This window comes from Anabrus simplex, chromosome 13 (genome assembly GCF_040414725.1).
Source record: "Anabrus simplex isolate iqAnaSimp1 chromosome 13, ASM4041472v1, whole genome shotgun sequence".
Taxonomy (NCBI): domain Eukaryota; kingdom Metazoa; phylum Arthropoda; class Insecta; order Orthoptera; family Tettigoniidae; genus Anabrus; species Anabrus simplex.
The window spans coordinates 85,996,665-86,015,460 of record NC_090277.1 but is presented as its reverse complement, the minus strand read 5'-3'; the positions used below and the strand labels follow the sequence as shown (position 1 = coordinate 86,015,460).

Below are 18,796 nucleotides of genomic sequence, written 5' to 3'. Positions count from 1 at the left end.
TGTTGACGTCGAGAATATATTGCTTATGAATGAAAAATCGCTATCGGGTAATCGATCATTGAAGGCCTATTTCGTTTGGTCATATATCGATGGAACTCTCTCATATTGTTGTTTTGAATATTTATGGCTGATAAACGTCGCGAGCAGTCACGAAGATGAGTATTGAAAGCCTTGAGAAAGATATTTTAGAATTAAGGAAGACACTTATGGAAAAAGAATATATATTATCTCAGCTCAAACACAATCTTGTACGTATTAGTCTGAGAATGACAGTAGGTTTCTTGGAATTTGCCGGTGGTGTAAATTACCACGTTTTCATTCGTACATAATATAAAGTTCACTATCATTAGAATTTAGTATTAACTGAAAAATACAGTGAAGAAATCATATTTTTTCATACTGTTGAACTGCGTATGTTTCGTTGATGTGAGATGATTTGTTATTCATCTTTCACGAGGGGGCGTGGCTACTTTGTTTGGCAGTTCTTCCGAAGTTGAAGCGACTTCGAACTCACAGTCGAGAGGAAAAGGAATACTTTTCGATGCAACAGTCCAAAATGACGACCAGCTGACAGTTCCACTACTTCTTTTACTATTTAGTCATCAATTCTTTGCTCCAGCAAGCCGGGTGTGGGTCCTACTCCAGTGGTTGCGCTAATTCAGATTCTGATCCGCAACCCTATGCACCGAGCGAGTGGCTGCGTGGTTTGAGACACTGTTTTTCAGATGACGAGGGATCACCCTCCTCCTACAGAGAAATTACTACACTGCCAATGATGTCAGGCATGATTCCATTCTTCTCCCAATATTCAGCTTCTATGAGTAGTTTTCAACAATCGGATATTGCCAACTTCCCACAGCTTACTGAGGGATAAATCTCTAGTTACTTTGTATTTTCTTACCACCCATTTAATTTTAGGCCATCCAAGCTCTATCAGGTTTAGGTCACTAGCTGTTCTTCCTCTTAAAACAATAACCACTACCACCACCACCATCACACATAGGGTAGCAAACTAAGGATTGTGTCTCAAAGACAGAAAGCATGCATCAATTCTGAAACACTTTTCTTTAGATTTGACAGCTTAATTTAGATTATAAAGTGTTTGTCTCCCCATGAATTCCTCATGCTGAATTCCTTTCTTTTGCAGCTAAGTTACTGTAGATGATTTGATTGCACTTTGAGAAGATGTTATATTGTAACTGCACAGAGTACTAATGGGATTGTCTTAACACTATAACAGATCAGGGAGAGTAATTAAGTTCAAGTTCCTCTTGGATCCACATCTCAGCGTTTATTACACTTTTGCCAGGGTTTACATTTGTTTACTCCCATTTCATTGTTCCTTTGCCAGTCATGTTATTATCTTATCCATGACTCATCAAGATAGTGAATATTTCAACCACTTTGTCTAAGCTCTTCAATTTTTTTTAGATAATCATACTGCCATGATAAAATACAAGGATTTTCAGTGAGAACTTTTCTTTTGCTCAAGGACATTTTACATGTTAACACCCACACTCCTTACCACCCTTAATCCCCCTGTGGGTGGGGGCAGTAGAATAACATTCACGATATCCCCTGACTGTCGTAAGAGGCAACTAATAGGGGATCCTGTGGCTCTGAACGTGGTAGTGTACCGGTAGTGTAGTGTGGGTTGGCGACCACGGGGCCCTTAGCTGAGTCCTGGCATTGCTTCCACTTATTTGTGCCAGGCTCCTCACTTTCATCTATCCTATCCGACCTCCCTTGGTCAACTCTTGTTCTTTTCTGACCGCGACGGTATTAGAGCACCCGAGGCCTAGGGAGTCTTTCATTTTCATGCTCTTTATGGCCCTTGTCTTCCTTTGGCTGAAACCTTCATTTTTAGAAGTGTTGATCCCTTCCATTTCTCTCTCTCTGATTAGGGTTATATAGAGTATGGTTGCCTAGTGTGTACTTCCTCTTGAAACAATAATCACCAATCAAACTCTTACCATCTCTTTCTGGGCCCTCCCTACCAGTTAAGACTACGGCCCTTTCCTATCCCATCTTCGCCATGAGACCTATCTGTGTTGGTGCGACATTACGTCAATTGAAAAAAATAATTCCTGTTAATTATGTCCTTTATTATTCTTTGTTACAGTCAAGAGATGAAGAAGAATCAAAGAATAGCAGATCAACCAGACTGACAAATCATGAAATTGCCAGATTTAGCAGACAGATAATAATGCCTGAAGTCGGAGTGACAGGTAAGAACACAATGTTAAATGTACGCAAATTAGTCGTTACTATTATTACTCTTCAAAAACAGATTATGTTTTCTTTATATCCTAGTCCTTTTTTTTTTTTTACAGGTTGCTTTATGTCGCACCGACAGAGATAGCTTTTATGGCAACGATGGTATAGGGAAGGGCTAGGAGTGGGAAGGAAGCAGCCATGGCCTTAATTAAGATACAGCCCCAGCATTTGCCTGGTGTAAAGTGGGAAACCACGGAAAACCATCTTCAGGGATGCCGGCAGTGGGGTTCGAACCTACTATCTCCCGAATGCAAGCTCACTGCTGCGCGATCCTAACCGCATGGCCAACTTGCTCGGTACTCCAACTCCTAGCCCTTTCCTATCCCACCATCACCGTAAGACCTATTTGTGTTAGTACGACATAAAGCCAATTGGAAAAAGAAATAGTTACTGTTAATTTTGTCCTTCATTATTCTGCCAACGTTTGGGACATGCCTTACCTAGAGTACGGTACTCCCTGGTGTTGTCTTAAAACAGTAAGCTTTGAACCCCACTCACTGAAGATGTTTTTCTGTGGTTTCCCTTTTTCACACCAGGCAAATGCTGTACCTTAATTAAGGCCATGACCGCTTTCTTCCCACACCTAGCCCTTTCCTGTCCCTTTGTTGCCATAAAACCTATCTGTGTTGGTGCGACATAAAGCAAATTGTAGAAATAACCCAGTAAGCACCACCATCAGCCTAGACACTCCTGGATGGTTAAAAAACCAAGGCAAACAAGTTCAAAATTACTACTATGTGCTTCACCATTGTTCGCCACATGTTTATGTGTACAAAGTTGTTCCATGCAATAATTCCTACATTTGCTTTTCAGCATGGTTATAAATGATACAGTATACTGGTTTACTTTCAGGGCAGCTGGCATTGAAGAATTCTTCAGTTTTGATTGTTGGAGCTGGTGGTCTGGGTTGTCCTTCTGCTCTGTACCTTGCTGGAGCTGGAATAGGTATGTTTTTCACTTCACTACTATGGTCGTCTGACGAGAGAAGTCGCGTGCATGCTGGATAAGGGGTGCAGAGGGTAAGCGTGGCTGCTGCACATGTATAGTCCGGACACTTTATGTTGGTGCATTTGTGTATGGTGGTGAGGAGTAAGGAGGGAGGTGTCCCGGTATCGATAGTGCTGCCAACCGAAGGAAAATGAAATCTGAATTGAATCGAGAATATGATCGATCGATACGAAGTTTCTAAACCGTTATCATCTTAAGCCAACAACTATGTCACATACACATTATATAACATTATAAAACATTTCTCGATGCGAATCTTGTTCCTAGCATGAATTCTATACTTTGGCTTTGTTGTGTAAACAACAACAGTACTAGTACGTAAACTGTACGCCAGATGTCGCACAACGATGCTTAAGCGATTCATAGTTTGTGTTTCAAAGGTTGCCAGTACAAATCTCGAAGATCGCCGAGGTCGACCGATTCAGCACTAGGGTGTAAATGCACCAACATAAAGTGTGCGTATAATACCAACCTGAAGTCTCAAGGCTTGACAAGAAACATCAGTTCCGTGTCCGGTAATTCTTGTGAACTAGGTTAGACGTCATCACGTACTTGCTCTAGGGAGCCGGTGTTACTTGCTCTGCTCCGGACGGCTGTCATTCGCGTTACAAGAGAGCAGTGGACAGGTGGGTTGCATACCGTGGTGGTACTGTACTTGCCGCTCGGAAATGTTACCATATGAACAACAGCAATGAAATACCAGTACATAAATAAATCATCTCTGAAGAATTATCAAACATTATAAAATAAATAGAGTTGAGTAGGGTAATACGAAACGTACGTAAATCCTCAAATGTGTTATTTTTAAATTTTATAGTTATGCTATGCATTCCCGGCCTTCATATTTATCATACTTGTTGGAATGACATAAGGAACAGTGACGCTGCAGATTAAATTTTTGATGTGATTCAATATTTTATTACATATTAAACATTTTGTGTGTTATTTTCTTGAAGTATCAAATACTCTTCTTCCCAAGAAGGTTTGAAACTTGTTGGCGTCAATGTCCTAGGCTGTGCTGAACTCTCTTCCATAGTAAGTGCAACATTTACCGACTAGGCTTGAACGTCGTGTGGTGTGAGGATAAAGGCGGAAACACACTACTGTCACCTCACGTGAGTTCAAGCGTATCGTATCGCAGTTTAACCTGTCCAGAAAGATGTGCTATACCTTTGCGCCACTGACCTTCAGTATGTACTACGTCATGCACTTCCCCTACTTGCTCGCTAAGCTGCTCTCATTCCTCAAGAGCGGGGAGCAAACTGGCTCCGAAGGCATTTCGCTCTCGATTGACGATGCCTGAACTAGGGTGCTGCTGTGGAGTTTCAAATGGGTCGTGCAATTGCACTTTAGTTACACATTTACTGTTAGTACTGCATAATGAATAGTTTAATAATGAACACGCATCTCTTTCAGAGATCTCACACTGAGACGCAGATAACACCTCTGCTGCAATGCATACCTCTGTACCACCTAATTCCTTTCTTATGTGGTAACAGTTAAGTACATCCTTTCTGTCGATATCCTCTATTGTTTATAATTATTAGTAATGCTAGTCTTTGGATTTACCAAAATTCATCATATAGGTTATTAGCTTGAATGGCTTGCCATACCCAGAAGCATTTTAGACCTACTGCCAGCAGTTGATCAACCCACTCCTAACATGAAGCAATTAGATTATAATGTATAATTTAAAAGTGTAGTACAAATTGGGTTGACCGGGCGAGTTGGCCGTGCGTTTAGGGGCGCGCAGCTGTGAGCTTGCATCCAGGAGATAATGGGTTCAAGACCCATTGTTGGCAGCCCTGAAGATGGTTTTCCATGGTTTCCCATTTTCACACCCGGCAAATGCTGGGGCTGTACCTTCATTAAGGCCACGGCCGCTTCCTTCCCACTCCTAAGCCTTTCCTATCTCATCGTTGCCATAACTATCTGTTACAGATTTTGAATCTTATTGTTGAATCCGTATTGACGGTTGAACTTCGTACAAAATTGTACAAAACTATTTTAATCCTCTTAGTCAATACTATATATTTTTACGTGCAGTTAAAACGAAAGTTCACACATAAATAGACATGTTTCAACCCAGCATTGGGTCATCATCAATAAGACATGTATAATGCATTAAAAACATAGGAAACACGCAAAATGAAATGTTAGTTAAAAAGTTTTTTAAGAGGCATAATGAAAATTTAAAACACTGAAATATTGATCGTTAAAACAGTCTTAAGCTGGAAGTCTTCCTGTTTCAATGCTTTTTGTTGTCCTTTGGTGTGGTTCAATTGGTTTCTGTATTTATTTCTTATAACTGCACTTCAGGACGGAACAAAAATTAAATTTATAGCTTATAATTGTCCACCATTTTACAAGCTTTCTGATACCCTCTGCAAATAAGATTTTTGGTTGCACCCCTTCCTTCACCTGTTGAGGCAGAGCTGAATCATCAACCTCTTAGAGCATTTTTAAGTGGACCAAACAGATGGTAATCCGACGGGGCGAGATCGGGACTGTATGCAGAATGCAGATGGACGCCCGGATTTTTCGCTCGTGCGACACCTTTTGAACTGTTCAGTCCACTGGTAAACATTTTGTTGTGGCAAAACATTGTCCCCTTATTGGGCTGAAAGTCTTCTGTGAATTTCTGCTTCTGGTACACTCTCAGACCACAAAAAACGGATTACAGAACGCTGTTCTTCCATGGTGCAAACAGAGAAAGGCACGGCCATCTTTACGACGCAACAGCGCAAGATGTACTGATCTGATAATACTGAAATCTACCACAGACGTAGACAGCGGTGACATCTAGCAGCTGATGAGTACACAATGCCAACCTAAAGACAATTAGAGCAAAATTTCAGATACTTTTTGACTTGCCTACGTAGATTCCCTTTGCTATATAATTTCCAACAATACACACTGTAGGGAACTAGAGGCATGTACTGTTGGTAAGCAATGTTGTCTGTATTTGTGTGCAACACTGGAATTGTTGAATAACAGTTTCTTTTCATTGGTATTCCGTTGAACCGATTTCGCGGTAATTTTGACGAGAGATTTAATGCACTTGTAGACATTTTTTTTAGATGATGATTATGACAATAATGATGTTTTGGAAAATGAATCTGAGTTCAAGGATAGTGATAGCAACAGTGAAAATTACTGAAGTGAGCAGAATATTGAAGAAAGTGAGGGTGAAAGTGCCACGTCAGGTTCTTCCAAATGCGCGTGGCTGGTGACACAAAAGAACTGTAGTGATTGGAAATTGGATAAAGAAGACTATAATCCTGACATATATCCATCTCATGGATACAGCGATGTTTCAGAAATATGAAAAATATATAGTCCGTCTACTGTCCGAAATTGTGATGTGTTTAGACTACACGGATCTGCTCTTTTTTGAAATTATTAAAAATGAAACATTTGTACCACAACCAGCAGTCACTCAAGGAATGAAGAGTGGGTAAATTATAACTAGAGCCCAGAAGTTAGGCAAAATGCCTTTTTATTTGGGTGTTTGTCCTCACCGGGCGAGTTGGCTATGCAGTTAGGAGCGCGCAGCTGTGAGCTCGCATCCGGGAGATAGTGGGTTCGAACCCCACTGTCGGCAGCCCTGAAGATGTTTTTCCGTGGTTTCCCATTTTCACACCAGCAAATGTTGGGGCTGTACCTTAATTAAGGCCATGGCCACTTCCTTCCCATTCCTAGGCCTTCCCTGTCCCATCGTCGCCATAAGACCTATCTGTGTCGGTGCAACGTAAAGCAAATAGCAAAAAAAAAAAAAAAAAAAAAAAAAATCGAAGTGTCATGCAGACACAAACATATTTCCGTAAGTTTGGGAATGGCAGGGCCAGTTTTTATTTTGCCTATTTTAGCTTCCGATGCCTATTTGATAGTTTAATGCCTTTTTTTTGCCTCTTTTGAGTTGTGGATATTTCCTGCTGTTATTTATATATTAAAATTAAACAATGGATAGAAAAGAGAATATGATTCCAATGTACTGTGTTATTAATAAAGAAAAAATTATTTTGTTTTAATATTACACAAATATCCACAAACCAAATGGTCGAGAGGGTTGCCAGGTCCTGTTCCTGCTACGTAAGATTAAGTGGTGGTGGTGATTATTGTTTTAAGAGAACAACAACTTGGTGACCATCTTCTATTAACACTAATGAGAAGGAAAATGGAAGAGGTCTGACACTTCGAACGGTGTAATAATAATAATAATAATAATAATAATAATAATAATAATTTCCCTTAGGTCTAAAAACCTAATACCGTCTGGTCGGAAAAGAATAAGAGTTGACCAAGTGAGTTCGGGTATGAAGAGAGAGGAACCTGACGTGAATAAGTGGAAGCAACACCAGACTCAGCTAGGGGAATCATGGTTGCTAATTCACACTCCTAAGTTGAGAGACCCTGTTCCCCCTTTTTAGTCAGCTCTTACGACTGGCAGGGGATAGCGTTGAATATTCTATCACCTCCAGCCACAGAGGGACGAAAGATGAAGTAGTGAAATGGGATGCAGATGTGCATTAATTGACTTACATTAAACCATCTTTATTATTTTAGAGCCCATTTTTGTCATAATAAATGCCTATTATAATTATTTTACTGCCTATTTCCTCAATTTTAAATACTTATTTTAGCCAAAATAAATGCCTGAACTTCTGGGCTCTAGTCATAATCATCAATGGCTTGAATGCAAAATTTGAGTGAATTATCTGCATTAGTTTTTATTTTATGCATGTTTTTGTGTGACAGGTACGCTCAAATTACGGGTGGGCAAATTAAATCTGATTCCACAGTCAACAATATGGCCATTTATTGTAACTTGAATGGGTTAATTCATAATCTGACCCATGAACGAACTGGAAACAGGAACTGCAGAAGAAGAAAAAGAAGTAATGTTAGATTTTTGCAATCATAGTATACTCACACAGTATACACATTATACTAAAACTCCTTGGCTAAATAGTCAACATAGTGCCCTTGGTTCTGAGGGACCTGGTTTTGATTCAAAGCAGAAATAACCTCACCAGAGATTGAGAAGGAATGTTACTGATAAAGAGAGAACCCTTATGGACTCAGACCGATGTGCCACATGCTTAAAATCCTGAGTGAGGGTTATTTAATTCTTCTTCCGGGTTGAGCTGTGTTGTTGTTTCCTGTGCATTCCATACAGCGACTGAAATACCCCTACTTGATCCTGGTAAACAGTCTCCCAGGAAGATCTGAAGATAGCTCACACATCCAGCCCCCAAGTAATTGGAATTAACTACTGAAGGTTAAAATCCCCGACCCGGTCTAGAATCGAACCCGGTACCCACTGGACCAAAAGCCAACACACTAAATCATTTAGCCATTGAGTTGCACAAAATTTGTTATGTACCAACAGAATAAGTTTTTTTTTGTACAGATATAATAGAAGTGATTTCTGTTATAGGACGAATTGGCATCGTTGACTACGATGAGGTTGAAGTTAACAATCTGCACCGGCAGTTACTTCATTCAGAAACAAGCATCGGTCAATCAAAAGTCCACTCAGCTGCACAGGCCTTGAGAAGGTAAGTTTGTATGTGAGATGCCATCCTGAAGTACTGAGAATTTCTACCATCACCTTCAAAGTAGTCACCCTGGGCTTAAATACAGTGAATTCGGTAGTTTTCCCATTTTTTGAAAGCACTAACAGAAGTTGTTAAACTCCTGCGATTCTAATCGGATCCCTTCAATGGAGTTAAAACGCTGCCCTACCAACTGAAGTTTCATTTTAGTGAAGAGATAGAAGTCTCAGGGAGTCAGGTCAGGCGAGTGGGAGGTGGGATGAGGGGGTGCTATGCAGATTGGTAGTCTTTTTTTTTTGAGGACCCTCATAATAAGAGTGGTGTCTGTAGACATATCCATTAATCAGTCATTATTGATCTGCAGTTAGGGCAGTCACCCAGGTGGCATATTCCCTATCACATACCTGCCAACTTTCCTGATTTAGGCAGGAGACTCCTGATTTTCGGCAGTTCTTCCTACCTCCCTATTAATTATTTCTTCCGATTTTAGCTTATTTTTTTGATGAACTTCAAACATTCGTTTTCAAATCTCGCCATTTCAGCTTTGTGTGCCAGTGGCCGGTAGTCCTTCGCTCATTGGCCACTTTCAAATGAAATATCAACATTTATTAATACAAGAAATGCGCACTAATGTGCAATGTTTACGGAAACCTGTATATCGTGACGCGTACATCGATTGTCAATCTCTCATTCTCGTGTGTTATGTTCATGTTCGTTCACATCAGTCTAGTCGATTCTGGAGACTAGTCGCTTGATTTGGAGTCTTTTTTAGTTATTGACAGAATTTCAAAAATAGTGTCTAGTGACTTTTCTATAGATTTTAGGAGCCATTTGGAGACAATTCTGGCGAATTTTAATTTATTACTTGATAAAAATAGCATTGTGGTTCGCATAATCGCGTGGGCATGTGATGCAATGTATTAATCTATGCATTTGCTAAGTAATAGCATCTAAGTGCATGACTGATTCACACGTGTAGAGCATGAGTTCATGCTGTTTTTGGAAGGCTTATCAGGGACTGATCATCTCACTCACATACATTTTTAGTCTTGTAGCCTTGTATAGGAACAGTCTGGTTTTGAGACCATAACTGTTATAATATATACCATAGTCCTCCTGTGTTGCACAAGACATATAGAATAAGCAGTTTTGACCAATTCTAACGCCTGATTTCTCCCGTTTTTTCCTGATTTTCATATCAAAATCTCCTGATTTTTGATTTTGTAACGTTGGCCGGTATGCTATCAGTTTTTTACCTAGCCTTTTCTTAAATGATTTCTAAGAACTTTGAAATTTATCAAACATTTCCCTTCATAAATTATACCATTCTCTAACTCCTCTTCCTTGTCTTCTTGAATTCCAACTTTGATTCATATTATGATCTTTTGTACCTTTAAAAGCTCCATTCAAGCTTATTCATTTACTGATGTCATTCCATGCCACTTCTCCAGTAATAGCTTGGAATATCCTGCTTATTAGAAATAAAAAATTATGTTAAAGATCCACCGTTTAAGCATAACAAATAATCCTTTGATTATTTCTATATTCTCATAAATATTGCAGGACATGTTTCGTCCTATGTGGACATCGTCAGCTGCATTCCTTTTGTACAGATTAAAATTAAACAAAGAATAGGTCCTAAAAACACTACACAATTAACAAACACATAATTAAAACATGTTATCCTTGTCAAGGTAAATGGATAAAAGTATAATGAGACTTGTAAGTTGATATTTTTCTTCAAGTGTGTACCAGCTCTTGTTTTTTGAGCAACACGTTGCTAGTAAAATTGCACTTATACATGTTGATTTCATACTAGTCTTGAACCTAAAATATCTTCTTTTTAAACAACGTTAATTTAGAATTTATGTAAAAAGTGTTAAAAATGTGGGAATATATCAACTGTCTACTTGCTGTGAAGCAAAGGGGATATCTTATGTTTTTGTTACACGAAATAAACCTTATATTTTTGAAAAAAGGTTAGAAATTCTGTGCACTACTGTAATGTCCGAAATCCCACGCCTCCTTCTCACAGTTGACTCACTGCCCCCCCCCCCCCGTGCGGGTGGGGGTGGTGGAATATCACCCATGGTATCCACTGCCTGTCGCAAAAGGTGACTAAAAGGGGCTCTAGGGGCTCTGAACTTTGGAGCATGGGTTGGCGACCGCGGGGCCCTTAGCTGAGTCCTGACATTGCTTCCACTTATTTGTGCCAGGCTCCTCACTTTCATCTATCCAACCTCCCTTGGTCAGCTCTTGTTCTTTTCTGACCTGATGGTATTAGAGCATTCAAGGCCTAAGGAGTCTTCATTTTCACGCCCTTCGTGGCCCTTGTCTTTCTTTGGCCAATACCTTCATTTTTCGAAGTATCAGATCCCTTCAATGTTTTTTCCTCTCTGATTAGTTAGTGTTATATAGAAGATGGTCGCCTAGTTGTACTTCCTCTTAAAACAATAACCACCACCACCACCACCGCCGCTGCAACGACGACAACAGTCAATAATTAATATCTTCTGAAGTATCATGAACTCTTTTTTTTTTTATGCTCAGTATCTTCTGCCTTTGAACCTGAAAAATCCAACTTTAAGTCTATTTCCATGCAGTGGGTCTCATATGTATAGTTACTTTTAAAAAAAAATGAGTATGCTATTGTATATTCCTTGCATTTAATATGTTATCAGACATAATTTTAATCATTATCAAAATATTATTCATGTCTCATGTGGACACAAACCCTGTGGATATCAGCAACAAACATTATATCTCAAGGTTTAGTTGTTTCTGAGACCAGTGTACCTGCGAGGTACTTATACAATACCAGACGTGCCAACTTTCAAAAGTCAAAAATCAGGATTTTTTTTTATGACATATCCCGGCATGTTACGACACATCATTGATGACATAACTTTGAAGAATATTTAACACATTATACCCCTCAATTATGTAATTTCTCTTATTTATTAATAATGTATTTATTTATAAATACTGCATGTATCTGAGCTTTAGAACACATGACTCTTCGTTGTAACTGCCTTCAGCCTCTGCATAAATTTCTGAACTAGATTTATGCTCAAAGCACTGGCCTTGTTGAACAGGTTTTAAGATTTCTTTTTTTTGGAATCTTTGATCTGAATCGAGTTTTTGTCCTTGTAAATATGCTAAAAAATACTCTCACAGTCAGCATTGCTATGTGGAAATGATAAAATAAAAAGCATTACGTTAGAGATTCTGTCATATTTAAGAACAGCACCAGCTGATTACTTCTGTCTTGCAAGTGCCCTCTGAACATCAGTTCTCTCCAGAACGAGGAAGAATCTGGGATTTAAAAAAAATACAGGAATACTATACTAACGCTGTTTTCAAAATCAGAAGATAAGTCTCTGTGATCAGGAGAGAGGGAGGAAGGACCAAAAATACACTTAAGTCAGGGGAGTAGGCACGTCTGCAATTCCATGCACTCATTCTTTTCTTGAGTGGCTAGACGTGAGTACCTGATAAATACAGTGTTTCTATTTCAAGCTCTGTTCATGATGTTAGCTCTGCTTCAATTACAGGCTGTACAGTGGGTTGCAGGTTATCCCGTATCACCTACAGCTCGACAGCACTAATGCCCTCGACATAGTGAAGCAGTTTGACATGGTGCTCGATGCGACGGACAATGTTGCCACACGGTACTTACTGAACGATGCTTGCGTCCTGACCAAGCGACCACTCATCTCTGGAAGTGCCTTGCAGTACGAAGGTCAGCTCACCGTGTACAACTATGAGGATGGACCCTGCTATAGATGTTTGTTTCCCGTGCCTCCACCTCCAGAGACTGTAACCAACTGTGGTGATGGAGGAGTTTTGGGAGTAGGTGAGTGGTAAGAATAATCTTCTTCATTTTTTCAGCATTTTCCCACAGGCTCTACGGATCGATGAGTACCATTTTATCACATTGCTGACTGGATGCTTGAGCTTGTCACATACCTTGTGGACCAGACATTTTTCTACTGAGCATACTAGAATGCACACGATTATAAAAATGTACATAAATATTATAATGATCAATCAGCTATAAATGGGGTTTTTGTTCCTGAACATCAACAGTTGATAGGACCGGCCTCGCGCTTCTGCTATGATTAGGTGGGACCGTTAGGAGTGGGGAGAGCGTGCTGTTAGATATTTCCTGCCGTTCTGTCAGTAACGCTCACAGTGTCGGAGCAACAGGTGCACCCTTCCACTGCATAATGCATAATTATGAAATTTCTTGCTTGTGAAGGAGTTACGGGGGCAGAAATTTGCCAGAGATTGACTGCACAGTTCGGTGATCAAACATTGTCAAGGACACGTGTTTGCCTGGCATAAAAAGTTCAAGGAAGGACGAGAACGTGTGGAAAATCAGCAACATGATCGCCGTCCTTGGAGCAGCATTACAGACGAAAACATTTGTGCGGTTTAAGACTTTATTGCTGATTGATTTCTTGCATGAGTGACACACAATCAATGCTGCTTACTACTGCCACCTGTTGAACAAGGCGAGGGCTGCATATCACCTCAAAAGATGAAACCAACCAATTTGACAGGTCATCCACCTCCATGACAATGCTTGGCCCCATACTGCAGCTTTAACTGTCTCCAAGCTACAGGAAATGCACTGGACTGCACTTGATCATCCTCCTTACAGCCCGGACTTATTGCCCTGCAATTTCCATTTGTTGGACCACTTAAAGAAGTTCCAGGAGGGTAACAATATGAAGATGATGAGAGTTTGGAAGACTTCATGCGCAACTGGCTGGTGACACGACCCTGTTCTTTTTACAATGAGGGCATCAAAAAGCTGCCTATACGCTGGGATAAATTCATTTCCAAAGCAGGAAACTATGTGGAAAAATAAATTGTAATGGCCTTGTATTTTTCAATAAATGAATTTAAATAAAGATAAAATCCTGTTTTATTTGATCCCCCCTCGTAAACTAGTCAAGATTTTATTTTTAAAGTTGGTATGAGTAATGACTAGGATATCCGCTAAGTTTGTGTCTTGGCGGATACACATTTATCCACGGATATCCGCTAAGTTTGTGTCTTGGTGGATACAAATTGTATGGCCGTGCGGATAATTTTGCTGATAATTTCTAAATAATGACGTTTATTGATTTTCACTCAGTCTTGTTTTTGCATGTGATTAGGCGACCGTTGACAGTGGTATGGAAGAATGGTGATATATAAAGAGCCTTGAGACCATAAAGTCGTAAATCTGACCTTAGCCAAACTGGCTCCTGCCCGCAGTTAATGGAAGGAAGGAGCAAAGGTCAATACTGTACGTCGGTAGTTGTAGCAAGAGAAAATCTCTCATAAACCTGTGATTGTAGGGATTCCAGTGCCAGTTGTCAGGCCTGTTGTATTATGTTAACAGTACCTTTGGTGTAATATACTGTACTTAAATATTTACAATATCCGCGGATAGCAATTCGCAGATGCGGATAACCTTTCATGGGTGCGGATGAAGGAGATGCAGAGCGGATGCGGATATTATTTTGTATATCTGCGCAGGGCTCTAGTAATTACCAATGCCCTTAGTAGTGCTTGAGAGTATGGTATCTGTGGAAGCATGGCCCTTTGTTCAGTGGCGCCTTACAGAAGGAGCAGATGTAGTGTGTTTCACTGTGCTTTTTGTGAGCACTGCAGACTTTGATTTAGGGGCTTGAATATCACTTCCACTATCTCTCTCACATTCAGTTTCCACTAGTTCACAATCCCTATATCCATTTGAACAATCATCGGCATACAGTTCTTCTAAAATATTGTCGTCAGCTAACACTGTATTACGCGAGCGCTCTTATCATTGACTGAATTGGCAGAAAGAAAGTCAACGTTTTGAAGCTTTTTTTTTTTTTTTTTTTTTTTTTGCTAGGGGCTTTTACGTCGCACCGACACAGATAGGTCTTATGGCGACGATGGGATAGGAAAGGCCTAGGAGTTGGAAGGAAGCGGCCGTGGCCTTAATTAAGGTACAGCCCCAGCATTTGCCTGGTGTGAAAATGGGAAACCACGGAAAACCATTTTCAGGGCTGCCGATAGTGGGATTCGAACCTACTATCTCCCGGATGCAAGCTCACAGCCGCGCCCCTCTACACGCACGGCCAACTCGCCCGGTCGTTTTGAAGCTAAATCAAAGAATAAAAAGAGGCCGTCAGTAAAAGAAAAGTGGCAGATATACATCTATGATTTATTCTACTCAATGTGCAAGTCTGAAATAGTTCAATATATGGTCAAGGGATGTCACAGGGAGACCGAAAACGATGTTGTAAATAAAACTGAGATTTCTCGGGGCCCATCACCTACCGCTGGCGAGTGTACTACAAGATTTTTTGGGGCCTGTCACCCATGTGTTAAGTCACCATATGCAACATTCGGTTCAAACTGAGCGGTCTTCATGTCAGTGACTAGCTTTTCTTACCACATTGCCTTAACGAAACATATCATTCTTTTGGTAGACATGATAATAAGGTATATTGACGATACATTTATGATCTGGACGGAGGGGTCCTGAGAAACTTCACATATTTCTAAAACTACCTCAGTCAGCAGCATCCTTCAATTAAATTCACCATAGAGATGGAGTCGAACGCATGCCCTCCTTAGATAATCCAGTAAGAAATTAGACGGCTCCTTGGGTTGCAACGTCTGTCATAACCCTACCCACACAAATCACTATCTCCATGCAGATACTCACCACTAGGACCTGGATGTTTCTGACCTAAGAAAGTACTAAAATAGACAATAAATATCACTTAAACATTTTTATTACATTTTGAAATCTTCAAAATCTTGCCGCTGTTTAAATTAACATTATATTGAAAATATACTTTTAAAATTTAGCACATTCAATAATAATAAATAAGTAATATTATTAATTATTATTATATTTTGAATTGATTTAATTACTCAATCCAGAGGTAACTCTCGACTCTGCACACAATGAAATACATGTCACATTTTGATGTGCAATCAGAAGGAATAACAATAGCAAATTACGTATATATTAAAGTTTTCAAATAGGAACAATCTTCTATTTTCTTGCAACATTGACTTGTAACAGACCGCCGAACATCACAGGATATTATTGGGGCATATTTGTTATACGTCAAATCATTTGAGTTCATTTGAGGCTCATCTTCCTGTTGCTTTCTATGCATCTGTCTCTTTCTATACATTTTACCCTCCTAATTCACATAAATATATATGTCTAAGAAAGATAATTGTAACAAATTACAGGCAACAGTTGAAATGAAGTGAAAATCCAGAGCCTGTTTCCAGTCATTCGACCAGATCAGGAATGGAATGAATGAAGCCCCCATCTAGCGGCGAGGATAGGAAATGTACCGGCTGCCGAAGCCTGTCGCACTCCTCTGGGGCAATGATAAATGACGAACAGATGAAACGTTAATGGAGTGTGTTGCTGGAATGAAAGGTGACAGGGAAAACCAGAGTACCCAGAGAAAAACATGTCCTGCCTCCGCTTTGTCCAGCAAAAATCTCACATGGAGTGACCGGGATTTGAACCATGGTATCCAGTGGTGAGTGGCCTTCGTGCTGCCGTCTGAGCCATGGAGGCTTAGACAACAATTAGGATATGTAAAAAATCAATCTTTGAGATGACTGCAAGCAGGTATGTGAAAATGGAATGGAAAAGATAAAAAATATGAAAATTCACAGGGAAATATGACCATGATACAAAAAATTACTGGAAAATGACAAAAACTTTAAAAAAGCCAAAATATGACTTTATACGATCCGTGAAAATTTCATAATTTTAGTCACCACAGATAAAATCATGCTTAACCTGTATTTTCCATGGAAATAATATAAAGAAAAAATATAGCATGTCATAAACATCCGGGCCCTACTCACCATTATCCAGCACCAAAAAAGAAAACGGCATTCTCGTGACACTCACCACGAAGGTGAAAGGAATCTGTAAGCCATCAAATATCCAGGAGAAGGTGGACACACCCAAAGTCAAGCAATGTTCAGATTTATAGAGCCCTGCATCCCAGAGGGTTGGCTAAACAAAAGTGAAGGGAACTGCCTACCACAGAACGAACTGTCAAGGTCCTCTGCAAGCACAATATACAAACCGTGTTTGGCACCGTCACAATAATTGCTCACATTTTAGCTAAAAACAAGGACAAATTGTCCCCAATATTACACCCTGGGGTGTACAAAATTCCTTGTGCTTGTGGCAAGGTATACATTATCCAAACATGCTGATCCATTGGTACTTGTATCAAGAAACACCAACAAAATATCCGTCTTAGCCAGCCAGACAAGTCAGCAATGGCTGATTATGATCTATCAATGGTTCATGAAGTTGTGTTCCAAGATGTTCAAGATCTTACCTATACTAAACACTACAGGTCTAGGATATCAAAGTTTATAATTTTTATGTTCCGTATTGATGACAGTTTAATTATTGTAGACAAATGAGGTAATCCATCTAATCAACACAATATAAAATTAGTACTTCAATTTATTTTATCAGTTGTACTAGTTTTGGCCTACTGATATTAGGCCACCGTTAGCCATAAGATATTAAAATATTAAAAAAATTATTGGCCATACATATAACAAAAATAGATAGCATAATACTTGAAAATAGTTCTGATCCAATATTCAGTATCCACTAAAATAAGTCATTGTCTTGAAAATTCTTAATCTGTTGGTATACTGTATTTCAATAAATATATATCACTGTCTTGAAGATTTTTTTTTTTTTTTTAAATTGGACACTTGTATATAATTGGTGAAAAATTAAGATAGAATACAGTAGATTGATGTTAAATTAGATCTTACTTGATTATGTTATGAAAGAAAGTTAAATAGGTTGCATAGTACCATTCTTCTTCTTTTCCTGCCGCTTTTTCCCACACCTGTGGGGTCGCGGGTGCGAACTGCGTCGCACATGTGGATTTGGCCCTGTTTTACGGCCGGATGCCCTTCCTGACGCCAACCCTCTATGGAGGGATGTAAGCACTATTGCGTGTTTCTGTGGTGGTTGGTAGTGTAGTTTGTTGTCTGAATATGATGAGGAGAGTGTTGGGACGGACATATACACCCAGTCCCCGAGCCAGAAGAATTAATCATAAGCGATTAAAATCCCCGACCCGGCCGGGAATCGAACCCGGGACCCTCTGAACCGAAGGCCAGTACGCTGACCATTCAGCCAACGAGTCGGACAGGTTGCATAGTACCATGATTAAAATAAATTGAAGTACTAATTTTATATTGTATTGATTAGGTGGATTACCTCATTTGTCTACAATAAGCTGTGAATATACGAAAAAAATTTAATAATTTCAACAGGGACACTGGCTGTCAATTAAGTAATGAGTGGTTGCCAGCCATTAAGAATTTACATAGGAGGTTTATTTCCCTGTCCTTTCACTATTGTTATTTCATTTCGGTGTTTTACTCTCCAAACGACCAGATGACCAGATCACTCACCTTCATGATTAGAGTAGTCTTGCTCGTGAACAGACGAGATTTTCTTCTGAAGATATGGACCAAAGTTCTCTGTGAAATGTAACGAATTTCACCTTGTTTTCTGACACAGCAAAATCCCTCAAGCTTATTATTATGCCTACAATTACAGTCCGTGAAAATATAAATTTTAATAAGCCATTCTTTTTTTTTTTAAATAGTGTATACAATTTACAGGTATGTTATGGTGTTATAATTAGTGTTCAACAGACCAAAATCTTTAAAGTTACATTAACTGAGTGACATTGAAGAGTATGGCTTCCTACTTAACAAACTCTTGAAGATACTTCAGGCAACAGTTGAGTTTTTCATATTTGACATTGAAGAATCTGGTGAAATTATGGTGGTCACACATTACTTCATTTTTACAAAGGAAATCTGGAGACCGACAGCTTCAAGAACTTCTTGTAATGTTTCACTCTGGAGATGGG

General features: G+C 39.5%; 1 protein-coding gene across 1 annotated transcript in view; it reads left to right on the top strand.

Annotated features, from left to right (window-relative positions):
* The first annotated feature begins 102 nt into the window (after positions 1-102).
* The window catches only part of Uba4 (Ubiquitin-like activating enzyme 4), a 46,575-nt gene continuing 27,881 nt past the window's right edge, over positions 103-18,796 (top strand). Inside the window, exons 1-5 of the mRNA XM_067157393.2 lie at positions 103-248; positions 2,123-2,228; positions 3,130-3,222; positions 8,726-8,846; positions 12,398-12,699. Coding sequence (XP_067013494.2) covers positions 156-248; positions 2,123-2,228; positions 3,130-3,222; positions 8,726-8,846; positions 12,398-12,699 — 715 coding nt within the window. The 5' untranslated portion in view covers positions 103-155. The remainder of the gene's footprint in view (positions 249-2,122; positions 2,229-3,129; positions 3,223-8,725; positions 8,847-12,397; positions 12,700-18,796) is intronic.